General features: G+C 45.2%; 1 protein-coding gene across 1 annotated transcript; it reads right to left on the minus strand.

Moving 5' to 3' along the window:
- Positions 1 to 12,537: 12,537 nt before the first annotated feature.
- Positions 12,538 to 24,992, minus strand: LOC129708900 (fibroblast growth factor 4B-like). Its single transcript, XM_055654952.1, has 3 exons — positions 23,900 to 24,992; positions 15,587 to 15,690; positions 12,538 to 14,616 (listed from the first exon to the last, which is right to left on the minus strand). The coding sequence occupies exons 1-3, from the start codon at positions 24,201 to 24,203 to the stop codon at positions 14,440 to 14,442; spliced, it is 585 nt and encodes a 194-aa protein (XP_055510927.1). The 5' UTR covers positions 24,204 to 24,992; the 3' UTR covers positions 12,538 to 14,439.
- Positions 24,993 to 25,742: the final 750 nt, after the last annotated feature.

Here is a 25,742-nt window from a genome sequence, read left to right on the forward strand (position 1 = left end):
TGTCGCCCTCTGTTGGGAAAACACCCACATCGCAGCGTAAAACCCAGGCAAAATTCTGGTAGGCCTGATACGAAAAAATAATTGGTTTAATAATCATTCCAAGAATTCATTAGGGATTGAAGTAAAACAGTTCGCCCTGTGTGAGACTCATAACTGAACAGAACAATAATTCAAACAATTAACATGCAAGAATTGCATGAATCTCTAAACTAAACTAAAATTGATTAGGGGTACACAAAATTGTGTGAGAAACTCAGCGGGTGCAGCAGCATCTATGGAGCGAAGGAAATAGGCGACGTTTCGGGCCGAAACCCTTCTTCAGACTGATCAGGGGTAGTTTGTATCAAACTTTAGTGATTCTTAGTTAACTGCTCTCCTTTGCTTGCATGTTAACGAAATATTAAATGATTAGTTTAGTTTATTGTCACATGTACCGAGGTACAGTGAAAAGCTTTTTTGTTGCATACTATCCAGTCAGCGGAAAGACTATACATTACAATCAAGCCGTCCACAGTGCACAGATACAGATCAAGGGAATGACATTTAGTGCAAGATATAGTCCAGTAAAGACTGATTATAGATAGTCTGAGGGTCTCCAATAAGGTAGATCGGTGGGAGATCAGGACCGCTCCCCAGTTGGTGATAGGATGGTTCAATTGTCTGATAACAGCCGGGAAGAAACTGTCCCTGGATCTGGAGGTGTGTGTTTTCACACTTCTGTACCTCTTGTCTGATGGGAGAGGGGAGAAGAGGGAGTGACAGGGAGGGAGTGAGACTCATCCTTGATGGTACTGATTAAGATATAGAATGCCATGGACTACTTTCTGGGAAATGGGAACAGTTGTTGATATTCAGCAAGAACATGTTGGCTGAATGGCCTGTTTCTGTGCAGCATGATTTTCCTTTTAAAATCGTACTTAACATCAGGGAAAGCAGGATATTGGAGAAAGTCAATAGTCAAGGAAATAATCTTCCTTTAATTAGCCTTCCTGTCCATTCACCTGGTTTCCACAGACACCAGTAGTTCACAGTCCTCAAGGATGCCTCACAGCGCCAGAGACCTTGGTTCGATCCTGACTACGGGTACTGTCTGTATGGAGTTTGTACGTTCTCCCTGTGACCGCGTGGGTTTTTTTACGGCCACATTTCAATGACGTACAGGTTTGTAGGTTAATTGGCCTCTGTAAATTAGGGAGTGAATGAGAAACTGGAATAACATTGAACTAGTATTAACGGGGGAATTGTAAGTCAGTGTGGACTCGGTGGGCCAAAAGGCCCGTTTCCATGCTGTATTTCTAAAACTAAAAAAAAAAAGCATAGCTGGTAGAGACCCGGGTTTGATGCTGACCTTGGCTGCTCTTTATGTGGAGTATGCACGTTCTCCCTGTGAACGTGTGGGTTTCCTTCCACATCTCAACGACGGCGGATTTGTAGGTTAATTGCCTTCTGTAAATTACCCCTATTGTGGGAGCGGAAGAGACAGTGGGATAACAAAGAACTCGTGTGAATGTTGTGATCGATGGTCAGCATGGAATGGGTGGACCGGGAGCTCCTGTTTCCATTCTCTAAACTATCTCTATCTCCGGGGCAGCACTGTGGTGGCGCAGCGGTAGAGTTGCTGCCTCACAGCGCCAGGCTCCTCGGTTCGATCCTGACTATGGGTGCTGTCTGTATGAAGTTTGTACCATCTCCCTGTGACCTGTGTGGGTTTTCTCCAGGTGTCTCTAAAGATGTACAGGTTTGGCGGCTAATTTGCTTCGGTGAACTTGTAAATTGTCCCTAGTGTGTGGGGATCGCTGGCCGGCATGGACTCGGTGGGCCGAAGGGCCTGCTTCTGCATTGTATCTCCAAACTTAATAGCCCAGGGCAGTGTCTGTGGGATGGGAGTATGGGGTACCATTTCCTCCAGACCTTGTACACACAATGAGGGGGAGGAAGGGGAGTGAAATAACAACTGCACATTTTATACATTTGTTTCTAACAAAGATGAAACATTGGATGGAATTAATTGAAGCTGTACCCTTGAACAGTCTGCCTTTTCCTCTCTCGATACTGATAATATGGGAACGTCCGAGTCAAGGTTATTTAAACTAAGATAAATGGAGAAATGCTCGCGTTAATCCTAAAATTGACACTTCCAGGAATGGGGATTCAAGCACACTTGTGCTAAATAAGTAGAATTGTTTTCAGATAGACACGAAATGCTGGTGTAACTCGACATGTCAGGCAGCATCTTTAGTTTAGTTTGGTTTAGAGATACGGCGCGGAAACAGGCCCTTCGGCCCACCCAGTCGGTGTCGACCAGCAATCCCCGCATATTACCACTATCCTTCACACACTGGGGACAATATTACATTTATACCAAGCCAATTAACCTGCAAACCTGTGCATCTTTGGAGTGTGGAAGGAAACCGGAGATCTCAGAGAAAACCCACTCAGGGGGGTCAAGGGGAGAACGTGCAGACTCCATACAGACAGCACCCGTGGTCGGGATCGAACCTGGGTCTCTGGTGCTGAAAGCAGCAAATCTACTCCTGCCGGAGAAAAATGATTAGGTGACGTTTCGGGTTAGGACCCTTCTTCAGTATTTTTCAACGTTTGACTCTGGGATGGGGTTTTTGGCCATCTTACTCAGAGTCCCCCTTCGCTCATTAGGTGCCGAGGGTTTTTCTCATCGATGAAAAATAAAAGAGTTATTAGTGTTTTAAAAATGTTGAGATCCTCTCTCCTGTCAATCACGCCATGAAGGCCACACCCCTTCTGGTGGGAGGGGGGAGGGACTATAAAACCCAGAAGTGTGGGCGTGGCTCAGTCTGCAAGATCGAGGAGGGCGAGGTCACGACTCGCTGTCTTTAGCGGCCTTGCACCCTACTTGAAGTGGTAAGAAACTGCACTTGAATTTGGTGGCCTTGCACCCTGCTTGAAATGGAATTTCAAGGAATAGCCGTGAGTCAACTGCCAGCCCACCAGCCGTGAGTGAGTGAGCTGCCAGCACAACAGGCTTGAGTGACTGAGCCACCAGCCCAAGAATCCATTTGGCCCACAATGTCCATACTAGCCCTCTGGAAACCAGTCCCTTCAGCCCACAACACCCTTACTAGCGCTCCAGAAAGCTCCCCCCCCCCCACTGGCCACCAATATTGGAATTGGTGGAGAGGTGGAATATTGCGTTGGGGGACCAGCCCTCCCGTGTGATGCTGGGACCCAACGTGTCCCACTTAGTCTAGTATTTACTAAATGAGAGCTGAGTCAATGAAATGACAAAGCATGCAATGAATTCGCTGAAGAAAAAAAGAATGTACAAAACGATGATTGGATTGACAATAACATTTACTTTAGTTCTTTTTAAAATACTAATTATGTTCAAAAGAAAATTTACAGTTCAAAAGAAGATTTATGGTTCTTTTAAAAATAATAATAATTGGGTTTCAAACACATTTTACAAAAATTTTACAAAAGATTCAATGGCCTCTGTAAAATTTATCCGAGTGTGCTGGGAATGGATGAAAAAAAAGTGGAATAACACAGAACTGGTGTGAGTAGGTGATCGATGTTCAGTAGAACTCAGTGGGCCGAAGGGCCTGTTTCCATGCTGTATCTTTTAACAGGGCAGCATGGTGATGCAGTGGTAGAGTTGCAGCCTTAAAACGCCAGAGACCCAAGTTCAATCCTGACTGTGGGTGCTGTCTGTACGGAGTTTGCATGTTTTCCCCGTGACTGCATGGCATTTGTCCGGGTGCTCCGGTTTCCACCCACACTCCAAAGACGTACAGGTTTGTACGTTGATTGGCTTTGGTAAAGATTGGAAATTGTCCCTAGTGTGTAGGATAGTGCTAGTATACGGGGTGATCGCTGGTCGGCGCGGACTCGGTGGGCCGAAGGGCCTGTTTCTGCGCTGCATCTCTTTACCAAAGCCAACTAAACTAATCACGCAGTTACTGGCCCATGCTAATGCATTGACCTCCACAACAGGGCACAGCGAACAGTCGCTGTCTCATGGCACCAGAGACCCGGGTATGTTGGGCCTGTTTCCATGCTGTATCTCCAAAGTAAACCAAGTAATGAATAAAATAACGTAATGCTCCCAGAATAAGTACGTTATGCAGCAGTCCTGGAATTTTGCGAGCTATGTCTCCATGTTATATTATTGGCCACGAGTGTCCACATGCTTCGAATGCTTTGCGTATATATAAACACACCCACAGATGCCTACATTAATGTGGCCTCTCTGTATCTGACTACAAGACTTGTCTAAAGCAGAAATGCAAAAAAAAAAGTACCATAATACTAATCCATAGTTTAAAATTGGCTCTTCGCGGTATAATATCAGCCGGTGACCAGTGTGTTGCATACATAAGAAAAGCTAAATCTGATCACTTGCGCATGTAAAATAATATTTAACAGCAGTACCATGTGTTCCTCCAGAACCCATTTAAAGAAATGCTTATGGATCTACTAATAGAATAAACAGAATATCTCAACAAGAGTTCCAGACATTCTTTTAATCATTGAAGAGGTTTACTCTGGGATGGAGTGGTGCACTGGGATCCCAACTCATATTTTCCAGGTGAAAGTTAGGCTGGTAAATCTGTCCCACTGTACTAAATTGGGAGACTTAGTCAGAAAGTCCACAGCGTTCCTCTTAAACAACATAGAACATGGAACAGCACCGCACAGGAAAGCGACTGGTGTGGCACGGTGGCGCAGCGGTAGAGTTGCTGCCTTGCAGCGCCAGAGACCCAGGTTCGATCCTGACTAGGGCTGCCGTCTGTACGGAGTTTGCACGTTCTCCCCGTGACCGCGTAGGGTTTTCTACGGGTGCTCCAAGTTCATCCCACACTCCAAAGACTTTGTAGGTTTGGAGGTCAATTGGCTTCAGTAGAAAATGTAAATTGTCCCTAACGTGAAGGATAGTTCGAGTGTACGGGGCGATCGCTGGCCAGCGTGGACTCAGTAGGCTGTAGGCCTAAAGGCCATTCAGCCCACAATGCCTGTGCCAAACATGATGCCAAGACCATCGCTTTTCTGCCTGCATATAGTCCATATCCCTCCATTCCCTCCATATCCATGTGCCTATACAAAAAGTCCCTTAAATGCCAATATTATATCTGCCTCAACTAGGGAGCAGTCCTGAGCTACTATCTACTTCATTGGAGATCTTTGGACTCTCTTTGTTTAAGAAAGAACTGCAGAGGCTGGAAAAAATCTAAGGTAGATAAAAATGCTGGAGAAACTCAGTGGGTGAGGCAGCATCTATGGAACGCAGGAATAGGGATATAGAAACATAGAAAATATGTGCATGAATAGGCCATTCAGCCCTTCGAGCCTGCACCGCCATTCAATATGATCATGGCTGATCATCCAACTCAGTGTCCTGTACCTGCTTTCTCTCCATACTCCCTGATCCCTTTAGCCACAAGGGCCACATCTAACTCCCTCTTAAATATAGCCAATGAACTGTGGCCTCAACTACATTCTGTGGCAGAGAATTCCAGAGATTCACCACTCTCTGTGTAAAAAATGTTTTCTCATCTCAGTTTTCTAAAAGATTTCCCCTTTATCCTTAAGCTGTGACCCCTTGTCCTGGACTTCCCCAACATCGGGAACAATCTTCCTGCATCTAGCCTGTCCAACCCCTTAAGAATTTTGTACGTTTCTATAAGATCCCCCCTCAATCTTCTAAATTCTAGCGAGTACAAGCCGAGTCTATCCAGTCTTTCTTCATATGAAAGTCCTGACATCCCAGGAATCAGTCTGGTGAACCTTCTCTGTACTCCTTCTATGGCAAGGATGTCTTTCCTCAGTCTGAAGAAGGGTCTCGACCCGAAACGTCATCTAATCCTTTGCTCCATAGATGCTGCCTCACCCGCTTGGTTTATCCAGCATTTTTGTCTACCTTTGGACTATCTTTGATCGGACTTTACTGGAGCTGGACTTATCTTGCTCTAAACCGTCATTCACATTATTCCCTTTATCATGTATCTGTACGCTGTGGATGGCTCGATTGTAATCGTGTATTTTCTTTCCACTGGCTGGTTAGCACGTAACAAAAACCTTTCACTGCACCTTGGTAAATGTCACAATAAACTGAACTCAAATTCAACCCCCAGCAGCACCTCACAGGTGGTCACCCCTTGTGAAAAAAAAACCTTGTGCAAACTACAAAGCAAAACAGAGAAAGAAAACCAAAAGCACTTACCTTCAATTAACTTTTCCACCAGAGATCAGTTGAAGGAGGGAGCGCAAACTGCACAAGCAAATGAAATGTGTAGTCCTCACATCTTTTGTCAGGCTTCTGAACGGTTCTTCTGCAGCGGATAGTCCAATTCTTCGACCGACCTCATTGCGGACATGGGACATTTTCTCTGGGACTGTTACACTACAATGCTGAGAAACTATATTCAGCACTCTGATATCTTTCTCTTCCCTTCACCATTTTGTACCTGCGATGGGCTTGATTGTACTCAGGTATGATATTATCTGACTAGATTGGAGATCACCTCACTGAACCTCAGTACACGTGACAATAAACCTTCCACCTAGACCCAAAGTTGTTTCAGCTTCATTGCTGAGACTAAAGGCAGGAAAGCGCACATATCAAGTGCTGGTAAATTGGATTTTGTATGGGCTGGTACTGGATGGTTGGCATGGTTGTCGTGGGCCGAAGGGCCTGTTTTCCCCTCTGTATCTTTAAAATAACAAAAAAAATAAAACGACTTTTACAAGTCTCTGCCTCATACAGGAGGTGATGATGGGATTGTGCAGCTTGTTACCCCTCCCCTCCCATCCCCCTACCCCCCCCCCCCCCCCCACTCACCTCCGCCCCCTTGGGTCCCAAACTATTTCCATGACCGATCCCACACGTCGATGGCAGTGAAGGTCGCCACAGCCCCTGAACATTTATACCCTTTAGCTCAGTTCACGTTGCCTCGGGGAACTTCCATCAATCAGTTGGGATGTTTCCACTGGAGGCCAAGAGCCGAACAGAGGCCAAACATAGACGCCTGTCGTTAGTAAACCTGGTGGGGAGTTCCTCACCCATGGGGTCTGGAGCAGTGGTCGAGGTGAATGGCATGGACTTACTTGGGCTGAAGCAAGATACATTCTAACATTGACTTTAGTTTGGAGATACAGCGTGTAAATAGGCCCTTCGGCCCACGTCAACCAGTGATCACCCCATACACTAGCACTACCCTACACACTAGAGACAATTTACAATCTCTTTCCGAAGCCTAAATCACTGGAGAACCTCTGACTATCTTCAATCGGACTTTACTGGACGTTATCATGCATTACCCATTATCCTGTATCTGTACACTGTGGACGGCTCGATTGTAACCGGCACGTTAATGGAACTCGGATTCAGCCGCGGGATTTACTTATCACCACCCGGCGGGGTCACAACATCGGAAGCCTGGATCGCCTCAACGCAGGGGGAGAACAAGGAGGGAAGAGACAAGGACTTTCAGACTTTTGCCTTCCATCACAGTGAGGAGGGCCTGGTAGTCTCACCGTGGTGGATGTTAAACTGTGTTAAGTGTGTGTTCTGTTATTTTATTCTATGTTATGACTGCAAGGCACTGAGAAGTCTGAATGACAATAAAGGATACTTCACTTTACTTTATCTATTGTCTTTCCGCTGACTGGTTAGCACACAACAAAAGCTTCGCACTGGACCTCGGTACACGTGGCAGTAAACTAAACTGATTTAATTTTTTTTTTTTTTTAAATTTTTAAATTTTTAATTCAATTTCAATTTTATTTTTAATATGTTTTATTATTTATTTATTATTTATTTTTATTATTTTTTTTGTGATTTTTAAAAAAAAATTTTTTATGATACTGCCTGTAAGGGAAATTCATTTCGTTGTCTCAAATTGAGACAATGACAATAAATTTGAATACAATACAACAATACAATACAACTAAACTGGATCAGTTCACAGAACATAAAGGAATGTTACCAGGAACTGAAAGACTCGGGTGCTGAAACCAATGTAAGTGCAAGATACACACAAGAAACATATTTAACTTCCTGATAAAATAATTTTTAATAAATAACTTCATATATAGGTTAAATGATCTTGTGCATGGCACATACACAACAGTGCAATAGAAAATAAAGGCTAAAAAGAGGTTTCTACACTTTTTTTCGCTGCTTTACGGAACTGAATATGTCATTTTTCAGTCTTTCATGCAGATACTGAGGCCTTGTATTAACACACCACACCAACAGGAATCTGTGCTTACAGTCCGCAGCCAAACTGGCACAATGAGCATTCATATCCTTTCAGCCCTCTGAGTTCCCAGAGATGTGCAGAAAGCAGTCGGAACTACCAAGAGGAAATTCGTCATAGTGTCACAGAGTGATACATTGTGGAAACAGGCCCTTCGGCTCAACTTGCCCACACTGGCCAACATGTCCCAGCTACACTAGTCCCACCTGCCTGCGCTTGGTCCATATCTCTCCAAACCTGTCCAATCCATGTCCCTGTTTAACTGTTTCCTAAATGTTGGGATAGTCCCAGCCTCAACTACCTCCTCTGGCAGCTCGTTCCATACACCCACCACCCTTTGTGTGAAAAAGTTATCCCTCAGACACCTATTAAATCTTTTCTCCTTCACCTTGAACCTATGTCCTCTGGTCCTCGATTCCCCTACTCTGGGCAAGAGACTCCGTGCATCTACCCGATCTATTCCTCTCATGATTTTATACACATTCTCATCATTCTAAATTGCCTGCTTCATATTTGGACTATATGCGATAATACCGCAAAAGACACTGTGGAATCAAACATATCATCACAGCAAAGTTACAAAGTTACATTGAGAAACGTGATCCCAGTGAAGATTTCAACTTGTGTAGGAAGGAACTGCAGATGCTGGTTTAGACCGAAGATAGACACAAAAAGCTGGGGTACCTCAGCGGGACAGGCAGCATCTCTGGAGAAGAGGAGCGGGTGACATTTCGACTCGAGACCCTTCTTCAGACTGAGAGTGAGGGGGAGAGGGAAACGAGAGATATAGACGGTGATATGGAGAGATACGGAACAAGTGAATGAAAGAAATGCAAAAAGTAACGATGATTAAAGAAAGGCGGAGCCCACAATGGTCCATTGTTGGCTGTAGCCTGGGTTCAACACACCTTTCTTGATCACCTGATCAAGTTCGTTCACTGTTGTGGACAAATTTTTGAAAGAGATGTGAAAGTGAAAGATTCAGCAAGACAATAGTTTTGAAAGAGTCTTTCGCATTTAAAGTTTACTCCTGTTATATCCCGGCTGTCTGGCAAGGGGAACCTGGCTCCCCAGATAGAAAGACATCTGTAAGAACATATTATTAACCCTTTCACTCATGTTCATGTTATAGGTGCTGAATTCAAGTCTACTCCACCATTTAACCATGGCTGATCTATCTCCAACCCCAATCTCCTGCCTTCTCCCCATAACCCCAGACACCTGTATCTATCAAGAATCTGTCAATCCCCGCTGTCTGGGGCAATTAATTCCACAGGTTCACAATCCTCTGACTAAAGAAATTCCTCCTCATCTCCTTTCTAAAGGTACATCCTTTTATTATAGACAATAGGCAATAGGGGCAGGAGGCCATGCGGCCCTTCGAGCCAGCACCGCCACCGATCATTCCCAATCAGTACCCTGTTCCTGCCTTCTCCCCATATCCCTTGACTCCGCTATTTTTAAGAGCCCTATCTAGCTCTCTCTTGAAAGTATCCAGAGAACCTGCCTCCACCGCCCTCCGAGGCAGAGAATTCCACAGACTCACAACTCTCTGTGAGAAAAAGTGTTTCCTCGTCTCCGTTCTAAATGGCTTACCCCTTATTCTTAAACTGTGTGGCCCCTGGTTCTGGACTCCCCCAACATCAGGAACATGTTTCCTGCCTCTTGCGTGTCCAAACCCTTAACAATCTTATATGTTTCAATAAAATCCCCTCTCATCCTTCTAAACTCCAGAGTATATAAGCCCAGCCGCTCCACTCTCTCAGCATATGGCAGTCCCGCCATCCCGGGAATTAACCTTGTAAACCTACAAGGATATTTCTGAGATTGTGCCCTCTGGTCCTGGACTCTCCCCCTTGTTGAAACATCCTCTCCACATCTAATCTCCACATCTACATGCAAGAAATTGCAGAGAGTTGTGGATACCGCCCAGTGCATCATGCGAACCAACCTGTCCATTCCATCGACTCCATCTACACTTCACGCTGCCTCGGAAAAGCACCCAACATAACCAACGACCAGTCACACTATCACTCCCTAATCCTGTTGGTCAAAAGATAAAGGTTTGGCAGCACGCACCACCAGGTTCAGGAACAGCTTCTTCCTTGCTGTTATCAGACTCTTACATGTGCCAGCATTACGCTAACAAATTATTCCCAGATCTTCCAATCCACTTCATTGCGGCCCTTGCACTTTTTTTCCTCTGCACTTTCTCAGTAGCTATAACACTGTATTCAACACTCATGTACGATATGATCTGCCTGGTCCCCCCCCGCCCCTCCATCAGTCTAGACCTGAAACGTCGCCTATTCCTTCGCTCCATAGATACTGCCTCACCCGCTGAGTTCCTCCAGCATTTTTGACTACCTTAGATTTTTCCAGCATCAGCAGTTCTTTCTTAAACAATCAATCGCTGTAATTTGATGGCTGTGTCATGGTTTTCTCTATGATGGCCACCATACATGAAAAATGAAAGCTCATAACATCAGGAAAATGGAACAATTTTGTACAGATGTCAGAGGGGGGGAGAATGGGGAATGGGGTTAGGAGGGAGAGATAGATCAGCCATGATTAAATTGCGGAGTAGACCAGATGGGCCGAATGGCCTAATTCTACTCCTATCCCTTGCAACCTTATGACCTTGTGATAATTTTGTTGCCGATAAATCGCCCTTCTCTCTGTTATACTCAAGAAAAATCCAGTTCATTATTACACTCAGCACCAACAATCTACTCCAAGAATAGTCGTAAAAGTACCAGAGGAGTGAGAAAATTAAAAGACTTATTTAAAAACAGAAGCACCATTGTAAAGGATATACTTTTACAAGCAATGTTCTTGAAAATAGTGCAGAGATGATGACACAAGTTTCAACCACATTTATATTGCAGTAAAGATTCTAGCAATTTGGTTCATGATATTTTTGTTGATAAACAGCACTATATCCCAAAAAGGCAATTGTAATTATTATGTGTATAGTATTTAAGTAATATATGGCAATACTATATTAATAAACGTCAACCCTTATATATGAACAATTGCTGCGATTCCCAAAATATATCAAATTCACATGAAAATAAGAATTGTCTCTAAAACAAGTTTTGATTCATCGCTTCTGTCTTTTTCAATCAAATTTAGCAAGAACTGAAAATTTACAATATCTGAATCCATTTGTTCCAATTGCCCAGTTCATGGCTTTTAGTTGGAATAAAAACGAAAGGGATTTTGGAATAAAATTAAAACATACAGTGTAAACGAACAGAGATCAAAGTGTATTTTTGTCTCCAATATTTACGTTATAACCAGTTCGTCACGAAGGAATATTTCTAAAAAACGGTTAAGGCTTTTAAGTTACTTTAATGGCCCTGTCCCACTGTACGAGTTCATTCCGAGAGCTCTCCCGAGTTTAAAAAAAAAAATCAAACTCGTGGTAAGCCCGTAGAATGAACGTAGCGGGTACGTCGGAGCTCGGGGACGTCTCTTAGCGGCTCGTAACGCTAACGGCAGGTACTCGGGAAGACTCGCTAACGGCAGGTAAGCTCGGGAACACTGGTGAAGATTTTTCAACATGTTGAAAAATGTCCACGAGAGCCCCGAGTACTTACGAGCGGCCATGACCACAAATCTCTGAGTTCGAATCAGGGCAAACTCGGGGAGAACTCTTGAATGAACTCGTACAGTGGGACAGGGCTTTAATAATCGCAGCAAGTGAGTTTTACTGGATCCTTGTCCCGCCCCCACCCATGACATCAGTCTGAAGAAGTGTCTCGACCCGAAACATCGCCCATTCCTTCGCTCCAGAGACGCTGCCTCACCCGCTGAGTTACTCCAGCATTTTGTGTCTACCTTCGATTTAAACCAACATCTGCAGTTCTTTCTTACACATGAGTTTTACTGGAAACCTCTATGCCCACGTCTACTATGTATAGTAAAATTGTTCATGTAACCTTATATATCATCGTTTCTATACACTCCATACTAAATCTGGGACTGAACTGGTGTACGGTGATAATTTACTGAACAGTACGCAACAAAAAGATTTTCACTGTACATGTAGACAGAAATGCTGGAGAAACTCAGCGGGCGAGGCAGCATCTATGGAGCGAAGGAATAGGTGACGTTTCGGGTCGAGACCCTTAAGGGTGAGGCAGCATCTATGGAGCGAAGGAATAGGTGACGTTTCAGGTCAAGACCCTTAAGGGTGAGGCAGCATCTATGGAGCGAAGGAATAGGTGACGTTTCGGGTCGAGACCCGGAAGGGTCTCGACCCGAAACGTCACCTATTCCTTCGCTCCATAGATGCTGCCTCGCCCGCTGAGTTTCTCCAGCATTTTTGTCTACCTTCAATTTTTCCAGCATCTGCAGTTCTTTCTGAAACACTTCACTGTACATGTGATAACAACGAACCATTGAACAAAGAATTAAGAAAAGCAGCTCTTAAACATCACACGGAACTGAAGGAGGCCATTTGATCTCTTACGACTGTGCCCACTCTTTTCAAGATTTCCCCATTGTTCACTCTTACACTGCTATTCACCCCCAATTAGTTTGGAAATCCCCCCCCCCCTTTTTTTCAAGCAAATATCTGGAAGTTCTTTCTGGAAGTTATTATGCAGCCTTCCTTTGTAATTCACTATAACTCTCGGCTGAGAAATACTAATCACCAACAACAAACACAGTCAGTGTGTTTCTAATCCATTGCTTCATACGTTATAGGAACATCATTCGGCCATTTGACCCATCAAGTCTACTCCGCCATTCATTCCTGGCTGATCTATCTCTCCCACTCAAACCCCGTCCTCCTGCCTTCTCCCCACAACCCCTGACACCCGTACTGATCAAGAATCCGTCAATCTGCACCTTAAAAATATCCAAAGACTTGGCCTCCACAGCCTTCTGTGGCAATGAATTCCACAGATTCACCTCCCTCTGACTAAAATAAATCCTATTATATCCAAAACAACTAAAAACATATTTCTATTTCTAGATAAACCTTAAAAGACTTCCTGAACATAATCCCACACTATCACAGACAAAATTATCCACTTGGTTTCTTATTCCTTTGAGATTTTTCTATCAGTCTACTGGTTTCAGTACAAGGCAGCAAGTCACAGTAAACCAGCACTGGAGCTGTTAAATCATCACCACCACATCAAAGTCAATATTTATATATGTGCATATAATATAAAAATCAATCAACATTTTTTTTAAACCTTGAAAATGAATTTCTAAAACACAAGAATGTCATCTAACCTTCCCCGGCACTAATCGTCAAATATATTTCCCCCTTTTCCATCTTTGAATGTTTCCTGGACCCGTGTGCTGTGAATAGCTCAGGGTTTCCTCCTGCTCTGCGGAGCGAGCGTTGGCACTTCACGATGGCTGGAGGAAGTCGGGGATATTCCCAGTAGCAGCAGTTCATTGTTTGGACAGTAAGTACCCAAATGCATGTGTCACATCTCCACTAAAGTGATCGCTAATCTACAAACTCATTCACCATTGTTTTCAGATAGTGTCTGTTTTGTCTAGTCCAGATGGGAGTAGTCTAGCCTAGACTGGAGTAGTCTAGCCCAGAGTGGTCCAGTCTGCTTTGGTTTAGTTTTGTTTAGATCGTGGAAACAGGCTCCTCTACCCACCGGGTCCTCGCCAACCACCGATCACCCGTACACTAGCTCTATCCTACACACACTGGGGACAATTTACAGAAGCCAATTAACCTACAAACCCGCCTGTCTTTGGGATGTGGGAGGAAACCAGAGCACCCGGCGAAAACCCACGCGGTCACGGGGAGAACGTGCAAACTCCGTGCCGACAGCACCTGTGGTCAGGATGAAACCCGGGTCTCTGGCGCTGTGAGGCAGCAACTCTACCGCTGCACCACCGTGCCACCGACATTTTGCAGAATTTAGGAAACAGATCCTACTGCAACTGGTAACTGGCCTTTTAACTAAAGAGTATTCCGGTCTCGCTGAGAACACAATCTGACCACAATGGAAAGTATCCTTCACGCATGCCCAGAGTCACACTTACTTTAAAAAGCAGCATTAATGTCATAATAACTATAAAAAGTAGTACCTATTTACAGGTAATGCTGTTTCCATATCAGTTAATAAGTTAACGTTAGACGAGAAATGTCCTGTACATATATACTCTTCCGCAATGCTATTTCCATGAAGATTTTGTCTTGTGAAAAAAAATATTTTTTTTATAATCTAGGTAAAAAATGCGTGACTCTCAATGTGGGTGAAACTTTGCTTCCTCTCTTGGGTCGTCCGTGTTTACTCAACGCTATGTACATCCCCGGGTAACTCTTCGATTCGTACACGTTGTAGCGGTTCGGCAAGAGTCTTTCTTTAAATTCGCATTCACTGCTGAAGTCCTTCTGAAAGACAAGTAATTTTGCAGAGATTTTACAGTTGGGCGATCATGTGTGTATCAAAGGCTTTGCCCCCTCCATATAATATAACCATATAACAATTACAGCACGGAAACAGGCCCTTCTAGTCCGTGCCGAACACTTATTCTCACCTAGTCCCATCTACCTGCACTCAGGCCATAACCCTCATTTCTCCCCTTCCACCGATGCTCATAAGTGGCGGCACGGTGGCGCAGCGGTAGAGTTGCTGCCCCACAGCGCCAGAGACCCAGGTTTGATCCCGACTACAGGCGTTGTCTGTGCAGAGCTTATAACAGATGACCTCAGGCAGGGAGGTTCCATGACAGGCCAATTGCTGGCTAGGGATGTGATACGTCATTGCGAACTGTGGAACTGGTTAAATGACTTTTAGTGGAGGCAGGGGGGCAACGAGGGAGGGAGGGAGGGGAGGGGAGGGAGGGGAGGGGGGTTGGGGGGGAGTTTGTAGAAGTTACCTAAAATTAGAGAATTCAACATTCATACAGCTAGGTTTAGTTTAGTTTTTAGTTTAGAGATACAGCGCGGAAACAGGCCCTTCGGCCCGTCGAGTCCGCGCCGACCAGCGATCCCCGCACATTAACCCCATCCTACACCCACTAGGGAGAATTTTTTTTTTAACATCTAGCCAATTAACCTACAAACCTGCACGTCTTTGGAGTGTGGGAGGAAACCGAAGATCTCATAGAAAACTCACGCAGGTCACTGGGAGAACGTGCAAACTCCGTACAGACAGCACCCGTTGTCGGGATCGAACCCGGGTCTCTGGCGCTGTGAGGAGGCAGCAACTCTACCGATGTACCACCGTGTCTCCCTACTTTGAGTTTATTTGCTTGAGCTCCAGTGAAAAGCTTTTTGTTGCGTGCTAACCAGTCAGCAGAAAGAGAACACATGATTACAATCGAGCCGTCCACAGGGTTAAGGGAATTGATTGACTTACCGATGCATACAGTCGACCTTTGCTATTCATCGCCACGAAGGCACGCGTTTTCACGCCGTATAAACTAACCACTCCCAACTCAACTGTAGATATCATTAAGAGACCTGAAGAGAAAAGAAATATCATTCACAATCATTATTCCTAACAATTTAAATCAGCATTTTCACATTAAACTTCTCGGACGCCTCAAAGTTATCTCAGCCATCATTGAATGGTAGAGTAGACGATGGGGCGATTGGCCTAATTCTGCTCCTATCCCATGAACTGATGAAAGTCCAATAAAGTCCGATTAAAGATAGCTTGAAGGTCCACATTGATGTAGATGTTAGGTCAGGATCAAAGATCCTAGAGCGAGCAAGATAGGTCACTCGACGAAAAAGACATAGTACGGTCATGGGCAGATTCATGGGTAATTTCCGGCCCCATTTCCGTAACCGGCTTCCGTCTCCGCACCAAAGACCCCGTAGCGGGGCAAAGATACTAGTGCGGAGACGGAAGCCGGTTACAGAAACATCCTTGAAAAAATAAAAGTTCTCATGTAAAAATCTTCTCCCCATTTTCAGAATTATAATTTATTAGCACAAACTGTTCCCCCGCAACGTTGATTACACTGCGGGTCAGGTCGGGTCGGGTCGGGTCAGGTTACTGAAATGGATGAAAAAAAGGCCCACGTTCCGCTCCGTTGCGTAATACACGTCAGCCCATTGCATTTAGCAGGAGTGGTCTATCTTGCTCCGCTATAGGATCTATGGTCAGGATCACTCTCTAGTTTGTGAGACGATGGTTCAGTATCTCATGTACCCATGAGTAATACGGGTGTTGGGGGTTACGGGTAGAAGGGAGGAGATTGGTGTTGAAAGGAATAGATAGATCAGCCATGATTGAATGGCGGAGTAGACTAGATGGACCGAATGGCTTAATTCTGCTCCAATCACATGAACATGAATATATGTGTTTGATTTCTGGACCATTTTCACAACAATCTGGTGAATCACATCAACGTGTGTCATTTATGGGTCCAGCACAATGTCTGTGCCACTGATGCTGCCTGACCCGCTGAGTTCCTCCAGCACTTTGTGTTCTGCTGAAGATTCCAGCATCTGCAGTTCCTTGTGTCTCCTCTTTGTCTTCCCACTTTCCCACTGCTTTGACCTGAAACGTTAACATATATTCATGTTCATGTGATGGGAGCGATGTATCCTTATTGGGATGGAGTGGAAAATATTATTTTTCCCAGGATGGAAAAAGATCAAACATTAAAGGCAAAAGCTTTAAGGTGAGAGGGGCAAAGTTTAAATGAGATGTACAGGCAGGTTTTTAATTATTTTTATTTTTATAAATACAGAGGGTGGTGGGTGCGTGGAATGGGCTGCTAGCGGTGGTGGATGAGGCAGATATAATATTCGCACTCAAGAGACTTTTGGATGGGAATATAGATATGCAGAGAATGGAGGGATATGGATACTGTGCAGGTAAATAAGAGATGGGTTTGGCATCATCTTTTGCCATAGACATAGTCTGCCGAAGGGCCTGTCTTATGCAGTACTGAGAGTCTGAAGACGGGTCTCGACCCGAAACGTCACACATTCCTTCTCTCCAGAGATGCTGCCTGTCCCGCTGAGTTACTCCAGCATTTTGTGTCTATCTTATGTAGTACTGATCAATGTTCTAAAGCATATCCCATGCTAACATATCCCAATCAGATTACCATCCATGTGGAGGTGGGGGGCACGGTGGTGCAGTGGCAGAGTTGCTGCCTCACTGTGCCAGAGGCCAGGGTTCAATCCTGACCAACGGTACTGTCTGTACGGAGTTTGTACGTTCTCCCTGAGACCCTTCTTCAGACCTGTGACCACGTGGGGTTTGGTCGGGTGCTCTGGTTTCCTCCCACACCCCAAAGACGTACGGGTTTGTAGGTTAATTGGCCCTCTGTAAATTGTCCCTAGTGTGTCGGGAGTGTGCTAACATAGAACTCGTGTGATCCGATGGTCGGAGTGGACTCAGTGGGCCAAAGGGTCTATTTCCGTTCAGTATCTCTAAGCTCAAGACTAAAACTAATATCACCTCCCGCCCCTCCTGTAATTAGATGATGTGCGTTTGCCAGAACTGGTATTATTCAAATGCAGGCATGTAAAAAGGAGGCATAATTATAGCAAAGATTACAAGTAGCATGGTGACACTGTGAGATGGTACACATTGAAGGGTCTTTCCACAGACAGACTCTAATGCAACACAGGTGCACGACATTCCTAAAATGGCCGTCTACGTACATCCCTTCCAGCTGTTCGTAGCTTTTACTGATCAAAACTCTGCTGGTTCTTGGCTGGTCTATTATCAAACCGCGTCGTGAGAAAGATCGCCAGGCTGTGGATAATAATTTGCACAGCAAGACATGCACTTCTTTTCAAGTTAATCACTGTTTAGATTAGTTTAGAGATACAGCACGGAAACAGGCCCTTCGGCCCACTTAGTCCACGCTGCCCAGCGATCCCTGCACACTAGCACTATCCTACACAACAGGTGCAATTTACAATTTTGTTTTACTGAACCCAATTAACCTACAAACCTACGTCTTTGGAATGTGGGAGGAAACCTGAGCACCCGGAGTAAACCCACGCGGTCACGGGGAGAACGTACAAACTCTGTACAGACAGCGCCCACAGTCGGGATCGAACCCGGGTGCTCTGGTGCTGTAAGGCAGTAACTCTACCGCTGCGCCACCGTGCCGCCTGGAAGGTACTTACACCAGCTTAAAGGTACTTGCTGATGGGTTAAACATTGTTCCATTGCAGCAAAACTAGAGTTTATTCTGGGATCTTTAGGAGACTCTGCCTCGAAAAGGCTGCCAGTGTAATCAGAGACCCACACCACCCTGGCCACCCTTTCATTTCATCCCTGCTACCAGGAAGAAGGCACAAGAGCCTGAAAACCGTGAGCTCCAGGTTCAGGAACAGCTTCTTCCCTACAGCCAAAGACGACACAATACTACTGTGAACTTCTATGGACTGCTGTTGGTTGCACTAAGGACTTTAAAATAAAAAACAAGCATAGAGTTATTAATTTATCCAATTTTAAAAAATTCGATATTATCTGTATGTATTGCATTTTCAGGTCTGTTGAGCTGTTTCTAATTGTGTAAGAAGGAACTGCAGATGCTGGTTTACACCGAAGATGGACACAAAATGCTGGAGTAACTCAGCGGGTCAGGCAGCATCTCTGGAGAAAAGGAACGGGTGACGTTTCGGGTCGAGACCCTTCTTCAGAATGAAGAATTTTTCAAACAGGAACTGGGATAGCTCAGTGTCTGAAAAAGAGTCTTGACCAGAAGCGTCACCTATTCCTTTTCTCCAGAGATGATGCTTGACCCGCTGAGTTACTCCAGCACTTTGCGTCTTGTTTTGATAATCAAACACCCTCGACCCTTTCTCTCTCGACTCTCTCGATAACATTTCACGCCACAAATAAAGTGAAATTTAAACATCGGGAAAATATCATTCTGACACCTAAGGAAACCTGATATCAGAAAAGGCTGTTGGAAAGATGCAACCTGTGTCTTTCACTACACTTAATTAACTCTGTCTTGTTCATCTGTTAGAGGCATTACATCATATAATTAATCTTACTATTGTTTAATAGTCCTGCACAGCAGAACATAGATAGGCCAAAGGAGTACACAAAGTGCTGGATCAGTCTGAAGAAGGGTCTCGACCCAAAACGTCACCCATTCCTTCTATCCAGAGATGCCGTCGGTCCCGTTGAGTTACTCCAACATGTTGTGTCAATCAGCTGAAGCAACTCAGCAGGTCAGGCAGCATTCACAAGTTATAGGAGCTGAATTAGGCCATTCAGCCCATCAAGTCTACTTTGGCATTCAATCATGGCTGAGTGATCACAGGGAGAACGTACAAACTCCGTACAGACAGCCCCCCTAGTGATGATTGAACCTGGGTCTCTGGAGCTGTAAGACAGCAACTCTACTGCTGCACCACATTGCAAAGTACCCAGAGCAAATATCATCTTATACAGTCTCTAAAGCAACAATAGAACATACAATGGGTTCATTCTGTCTTTGGGCAATGGCTTGGAATGAGGAATATCACCACTATCCTAAGTAAAATCTTCCCTTGTTGGTAGTAAGCGAGGGCTCAAATTATTGAGTAAGTTATTGCTGCCAGCGATCCCAGCTTTATACAATGTGTTGGTTTTTCCCAATCCCATTCCAGAAACTATTAGCCAACCACCAGCTTAGTTTAGAGACACATTGCAGAAACAGGCCCTTCGGCCCGTCAATTCTGCACCATCCAGCGATCCCCGCACAGTTATGCCCCTGTCCCATTTAGGAAACCTGAACGGAAACCTCTGGAGACTTTGCGCCCCACTCAAGGTTTCCGTGCGGTTCCCGGAGGTTGCAGGTGGTTGCCGGAGGTTGCAGGTAGTGGAAGCAGGTAGGGAGACTGACAAAAACCTCCGGCGACCTCCGGGAACCACACGGAAACCTAGGGTGGGGCACAGTCTCCAGAGGTTTCCGTTCAGGCTTCCTAGGTGGGACAGGGGCATAACACTATTCGACACACACTGGGGACAATTTACATTTATACCAAGCCAATTAACCTACAAACCTGTGGGTTTGTAGGTTAATATGGGGGGAGAAGATGTAACAGGAACCCAAGGGGTAATTTTTTAAATTACACAATGGGTGGTGGGTGTATGGAACGAGCTACAGGAGGAGGTCGTTGAGACAGGGACTATCGCAACGTTCAAAAAGGTACATGGATAGGATAGGTTTAGAGGGATATGGGCGAAACCCAGGCAGGTGGGACTGGTGTAGATGGGACATGTTGGTCGGTGTGGGCAAGTTGGGCCAAAGGGCCTGTTTCCACGCTATATGACTGTATAACTATTTGCTTTTTAAAAATATCTTCTGCATTCTTACTGCTAGGGCTGGAAGCTGATATATTCTCCATGGAGATTGTAAATAAACAAATACCAGACATTCATTTTCAGTTTTCACAAGTTAAATGCTAGAAGCTGAGTTTAATAAATGTCACAATGCATTTTCTGCATTTTTTGTTACTGTCTGTGCATTCTACGGTGGTATATTTGTCTGTTAGATTAACATTGCACACACAAAAAGAAAAAGTAGGAACAGAATTATTCCTGACGTCTTAAGGCAAAACCCTAGATTAAAACTGGTTGACATGCAATAAATACCAAATTCTTAGATCACCTCAGAAAACCTTTGAGACTGAAAATTAAAGTGTAGTCTGTTGCAAATATTCTCCTCCTCAACACAAATCATGGAGTCATGGAGTCATTCAGCATGGAAACAGGCCCTTCGGCCCAACTTGTCCATACTGACCAAGTTGCTCCATCTAAGTTTGTCCCAATTGTCTGTGTTTGGTCAATATCCCTCCAAGCCTTTTCTATCCATGTATTTAGTTTAGTTTAGTGATGCAGCATGGAAAGAGGCCCTTCGGCCCACCGAGCTCGCACTGGCCAGAGATCCCTGCACACTAGCACTATCCTACACATTAGGGATAATTTACCATTTCTACTGAAGCCAATTCACTTTAGACTTTAGAGACACAGCGCGGAAACAGGCCCTTATGTCAACAGAGTCCACACCGACCAGCCATTCCCGCACACTAACACTACCCTACACACACTAGGGGCATTTTACAAGTATACCAAACCAATTAACCTACACACCTGTACGTCTTTGGAGCGTGGGAGGAAACCGGAGCACCCGGAGAAAACCCACGCGGTCACAGGGAGAACGTACAAACTCCGTACAGACAGCACCCGTAGTCAGGATCGAACCTGAGTCTCTGGCGCTGTGAGGCAGCAACTCTACCGCTGCACCACCGTGTCACCTGTTAAATGTCCCTACTTATCCAAGTTTCTGTTAAATGCATCTTGTAACTTTGCTTACTGCTGTGTTATGGCACATGTAAACTATTTTTGACCATACAGTTCAGTTTAGTTTATTGTCACGTGTACCGAGGTACAGTGAAAAGCTTTTGTTGCGTGCTAACCAGTCAGCGGAAAGACAACACATAATTACATTCACAGTGTACAGATACTGGATAAGGGAATAATGTTTAGTGTAGGGTAAAGCCAGTAAAGTCCGATCAAAGATAGTCCGAGGGTCACCAATGAGGTAGATAGTAGTTCAGCACTGCTCTCCAGTTCCAGTAGAGCGATTCAGTTAAATGATCTTGAGGGGTGGTGGGGCAATACTGGTGGTCAAAAAGTCATCAGTGATAGGAGTAGAATTAGGCCATTCGGCCCATCAATCATGGATGATCTGTCTCTCCCTCCAAACCCCATTCTCCTGCCTTCACCCCATAACCTCTGACACCTGTACTAATCAATAATCTATCTATCTCTGCCTTAAAAATATTGGCCTCCACAGCATTCTGTGGCAAATATTTCCGCAGATTCACCACCCTCTGACTAAAGAAATTTCTCCTCATCTCTTTCCTAAAAGAACGTCCTTTAATCCTGAGGCTGTGCCCTCTGGTCCTAGACTCTCCCACTAGTGGAAACATCCTCTCCACCTCCATTCTATCCAGGCCTTTCACCTCATTCTTCTAAACTCCAGCGAGTACAGGCCCAGTGTCGACAAAACGCTCATCGTACACTCATCATGGTGGATGGAGGGCTTGGGGGTGGGAGAATGTTTTAAATAACACAGGGCTTGTAATGCAGGGTAGATACATCAACTGCGATTCCTGAATACCACCAGCTGAGCAAGTCTGGCACTTCAGCCAAGATATAGTGATCCTTACTTGAAAGCCAAAGCTGTCTAAATTGTCTCGGACTCTATTGATTAAACTGCCGTATCAATAATTTCAAAATGACAGGTGCAAAATTATTGACGTTGAATGTAAGAACAGCCCTCCCAACACAGATGAAGGGAAATGGCAATCTAGCCTCCGCTCCCTATTTATACAGCATCCCTTATACAACATTTTCTATGTTTCTATAGATAGAGCTCTAGGGGCTAGTGGCATCAAGGGATATGGGGAGAAGGCAAGCACGGGTTATTGATTAGGGATCAATCAGCCATGATCACAATGAGATGGTGGTGCTGGCGCGAAGGGCCGAATGGCCTCCTCCTGCACCTATTTTCTATGTTCTATGTTTTCTGTCCACAATGTTTTTTTTAACCATTTTGGGTTTTGATTGATTAAAAGATACGGCGAGGAAAACGGCCCTTCGGCCCACCGAATCCATGCTGACCATCGATCGCCCATTCACGCTCGTTCTACATTATCCTACTATCGCAGCCACTCCTTACACCCAAACGCCAATTGACAGAGAGACAATTGACCGACAGGAAAGTTGAAATGTTGGATTCACTGGAGGTTGGTCTTGGAGGGGAGGATGCTCCTCAAACTGCGGAGCATCCTGGACAGCACAGCTCACACCCCCTCCATGACACACTGGTCAACCTGAGGAGCACCTTCAGCAACAGACTGGTTCCACCAAGATGCAGCACAGACAGAACGCCACTGGAGATCCTTCTTCCCCTGTGGCTATCAAACTGTACAACTGTCGGCAGACCAATTTCCCTCCTAGGATAAATAAAGTCCTATCGTATCGTATCTAGCTCTATCGTATGGTAAACCGATGCATTCGCAGGGAGAACGTGCAAACACCACTTTGACAGCACCCGAGGTCAGGATCGAACCTGGGTCTCTGGCGCTGTGAACAGCGACTCCACCAGCTGCACCACCGCGTCACCCATCCGTGCGGCAACAGAATAACAGATTTAATTTAAAACAATCCGCTAAATGAGAATTTGAGATCTTCAAATCTCTCTGTTGTCTATTTTGCAACGAATAGCAATAGGCAGTTGCTAAATAAACGTATACATTACAATACAGAAAGAAAATACATACTGCAGATGACCCAAAGGAACGCAAACGCAATCACAGCCCCCAATACAAAACACAAGCAAACATTATAGATCTCAGAAGCTGGTGCGTCCAATAACATGATCAAACAAGGAAGCAATTGTACCGCAGCAGTCATGAGCCTGGACTTTTAAACCATTGAATAGCATTGCTGCTGCCAGCGTTTTAGAGAAATCACTGCTCGCTGAAAGATTGCGGGTTCCAATCTAGATCAGGGCTGGTTAAACATTCTATTAATTTCCCAGAAAGAGATAATGCCTCCTTAAAAAAAAAAAGTCTTGCACTCAATATCTCCCAGCTCTTCCCGGGTAAAGAGCCCGGTGCCCGCGACAGATGCAAACAGACACGGGGTTAAACAAAAAACCCCAGAGAGAAGGTTCCTGCGACCTACTGTACTCGTTTTCAGAGTGAGCTCCACAAATTTGCCCATCGGATGTGATCTGCAGGTGAAACCCGATGCCGCCGTTGCAATATAGCCTCCTCACTCTCTTGATTCCTCTGAAATAGTCCTTGTCCCAGCCGAGGTCCAGTTTCCTCCCAGAGATCGGATGCAAGGATCTGGAGAGGAGCGTGTCCCATCTCTCGCCCAGACCCCCTCTCGCAGTCCTGGCTATGGGGATGGGGCAGGCCACTCCGGCAAGGAGGCCAAGGACAACCAGTGACCCGGTCCAGTGGAGAGGAGCTCGCCGAAACATTCTAATCAACTTAAAGCCACACGTGGGTAAAGGAATTGATGGACTAAAAATAAACCGGGCTTCTAGATTTCCACACCAATGTCTGTTCGGGCCCTCTTTATTTTTGGAGCACGCACAAGGTCCTGCTGACACGCGCAAAAATCCAAAGAGAAAATTAAATAAAACACCTTTAACACAATCATATTAAATCACGCAGGGCACAAACTTAGTGGCCAACGGATTCGACTCTCAATCCATCCAGCCAGCTCATTTACGCTGGCTTTCAACTCAATGACTCTTGAGTTGCAATTAAAATTTACCAACAAATAGAAATTTTTGGAGAGTGCCATGTTTGTTCATTTGACATCTATTTATTTTAGATCATTGGTGTAGAGGGTTCTGACAATGTGAGCTAACTCCTATAATAGTTTGTTTTGCTGTATCAGACCAAACCCTTACTGCAGTAAAGTGTTATTGATAGACACAGCGAGTGGGTATCTGCAAATATTCAGTTCAATTCAGTTTAGTTCATTTTAGTTCAGAGATAGACAATAGACAATAGACAACAGGTGCAGGAGTAGGCCATTCGGCCCTTCGAGCCAGCACCGCCATTCACTGTGATCATTGCTGATCATCCACAATCAGTACCCCGTTCCTGCCTTCTCCCCATATCCCCTGACTCCGCTATTTTTAAGAGCCCTATCTAGCTCTCTCTTGAAAGTATCAAGAGAACCGGCCTCCACTGCCCCCTGAGGCAGAGAATTCCACAGACACACAACTCTCTGTGAGAAAAAGTGTTTCCTCGTCTCTGTTCTAAATGGCTTTACTCCTTATTCTTAAACTGTGTGTGGCCCCTGGTTCTGGACTCCCCCAACATCGGGAACATGTTTCCTGCCTCTAGCGTGTCCAAGCCCTGAACAATCTTGTATGTTTCAATGAGATGCCCTCTCATCCTTCTAAACTCCAGAGTGTACAAGCCCAGCCGCTCCATTCTCTCATCATATTACAGCAGATACAGCACGGAAACAGGCCCTTCTACCCACAGAGTCCATGCCGACCATTGATCACCCGTTCACACTAGTTCTATGTTATGCAACTTTCCCCATCCACTCCCTACACACAAGGGCCAATTATCCTACAAACCTTGCACGTCTTTGGGGTGTGGGAGGAAACCGGAGCACCCGGAGGAAACCCACGCAGTCACGGGGAGAACATGCAAACTCCGTACAGACAGCGCCCGTGGTCAGGATCGAACCTGGGTCTCTGGCGCTGTAAGGCAGCAACTCTACCGCTGCGCCACCGTGCCACCCTAAAGTTGTGAGTAATCTTCGAGTTGGAGTATTCAGGATACTAGTACAGATCTGGGCTTAAACTCCAGAGAGCAGTGTTGCACTGTCAGAGTCCTAGTTAACACAGAGAAGCACAGGGCACAGTTTCAAAGTAGAGTCATCGTGTCTTACAGGGTGGAAACAGGCCCTTCGACCCAACTTGCCCATGCCGCCCAACATGCCACATCTGCACTGGTTCCCCCGTCTGCGTCTGGCCCATATCCCTCTGAAC

Source organism: Leucoraja erinacea, chromosome 24 (assembly GCF_028641065.1).
Source record: "Leucoraja erinacea ecotype New England chromosome 24, Leri_hhj_1, whole genome shotgun sequence".
Classification (NCBI taxonomy): Eukaryota; Metazoa; Chordata; class Chondrichthyes; order Rajiformes; family Rajidae; genus Leucoraja; species Leucoraja erinaceus.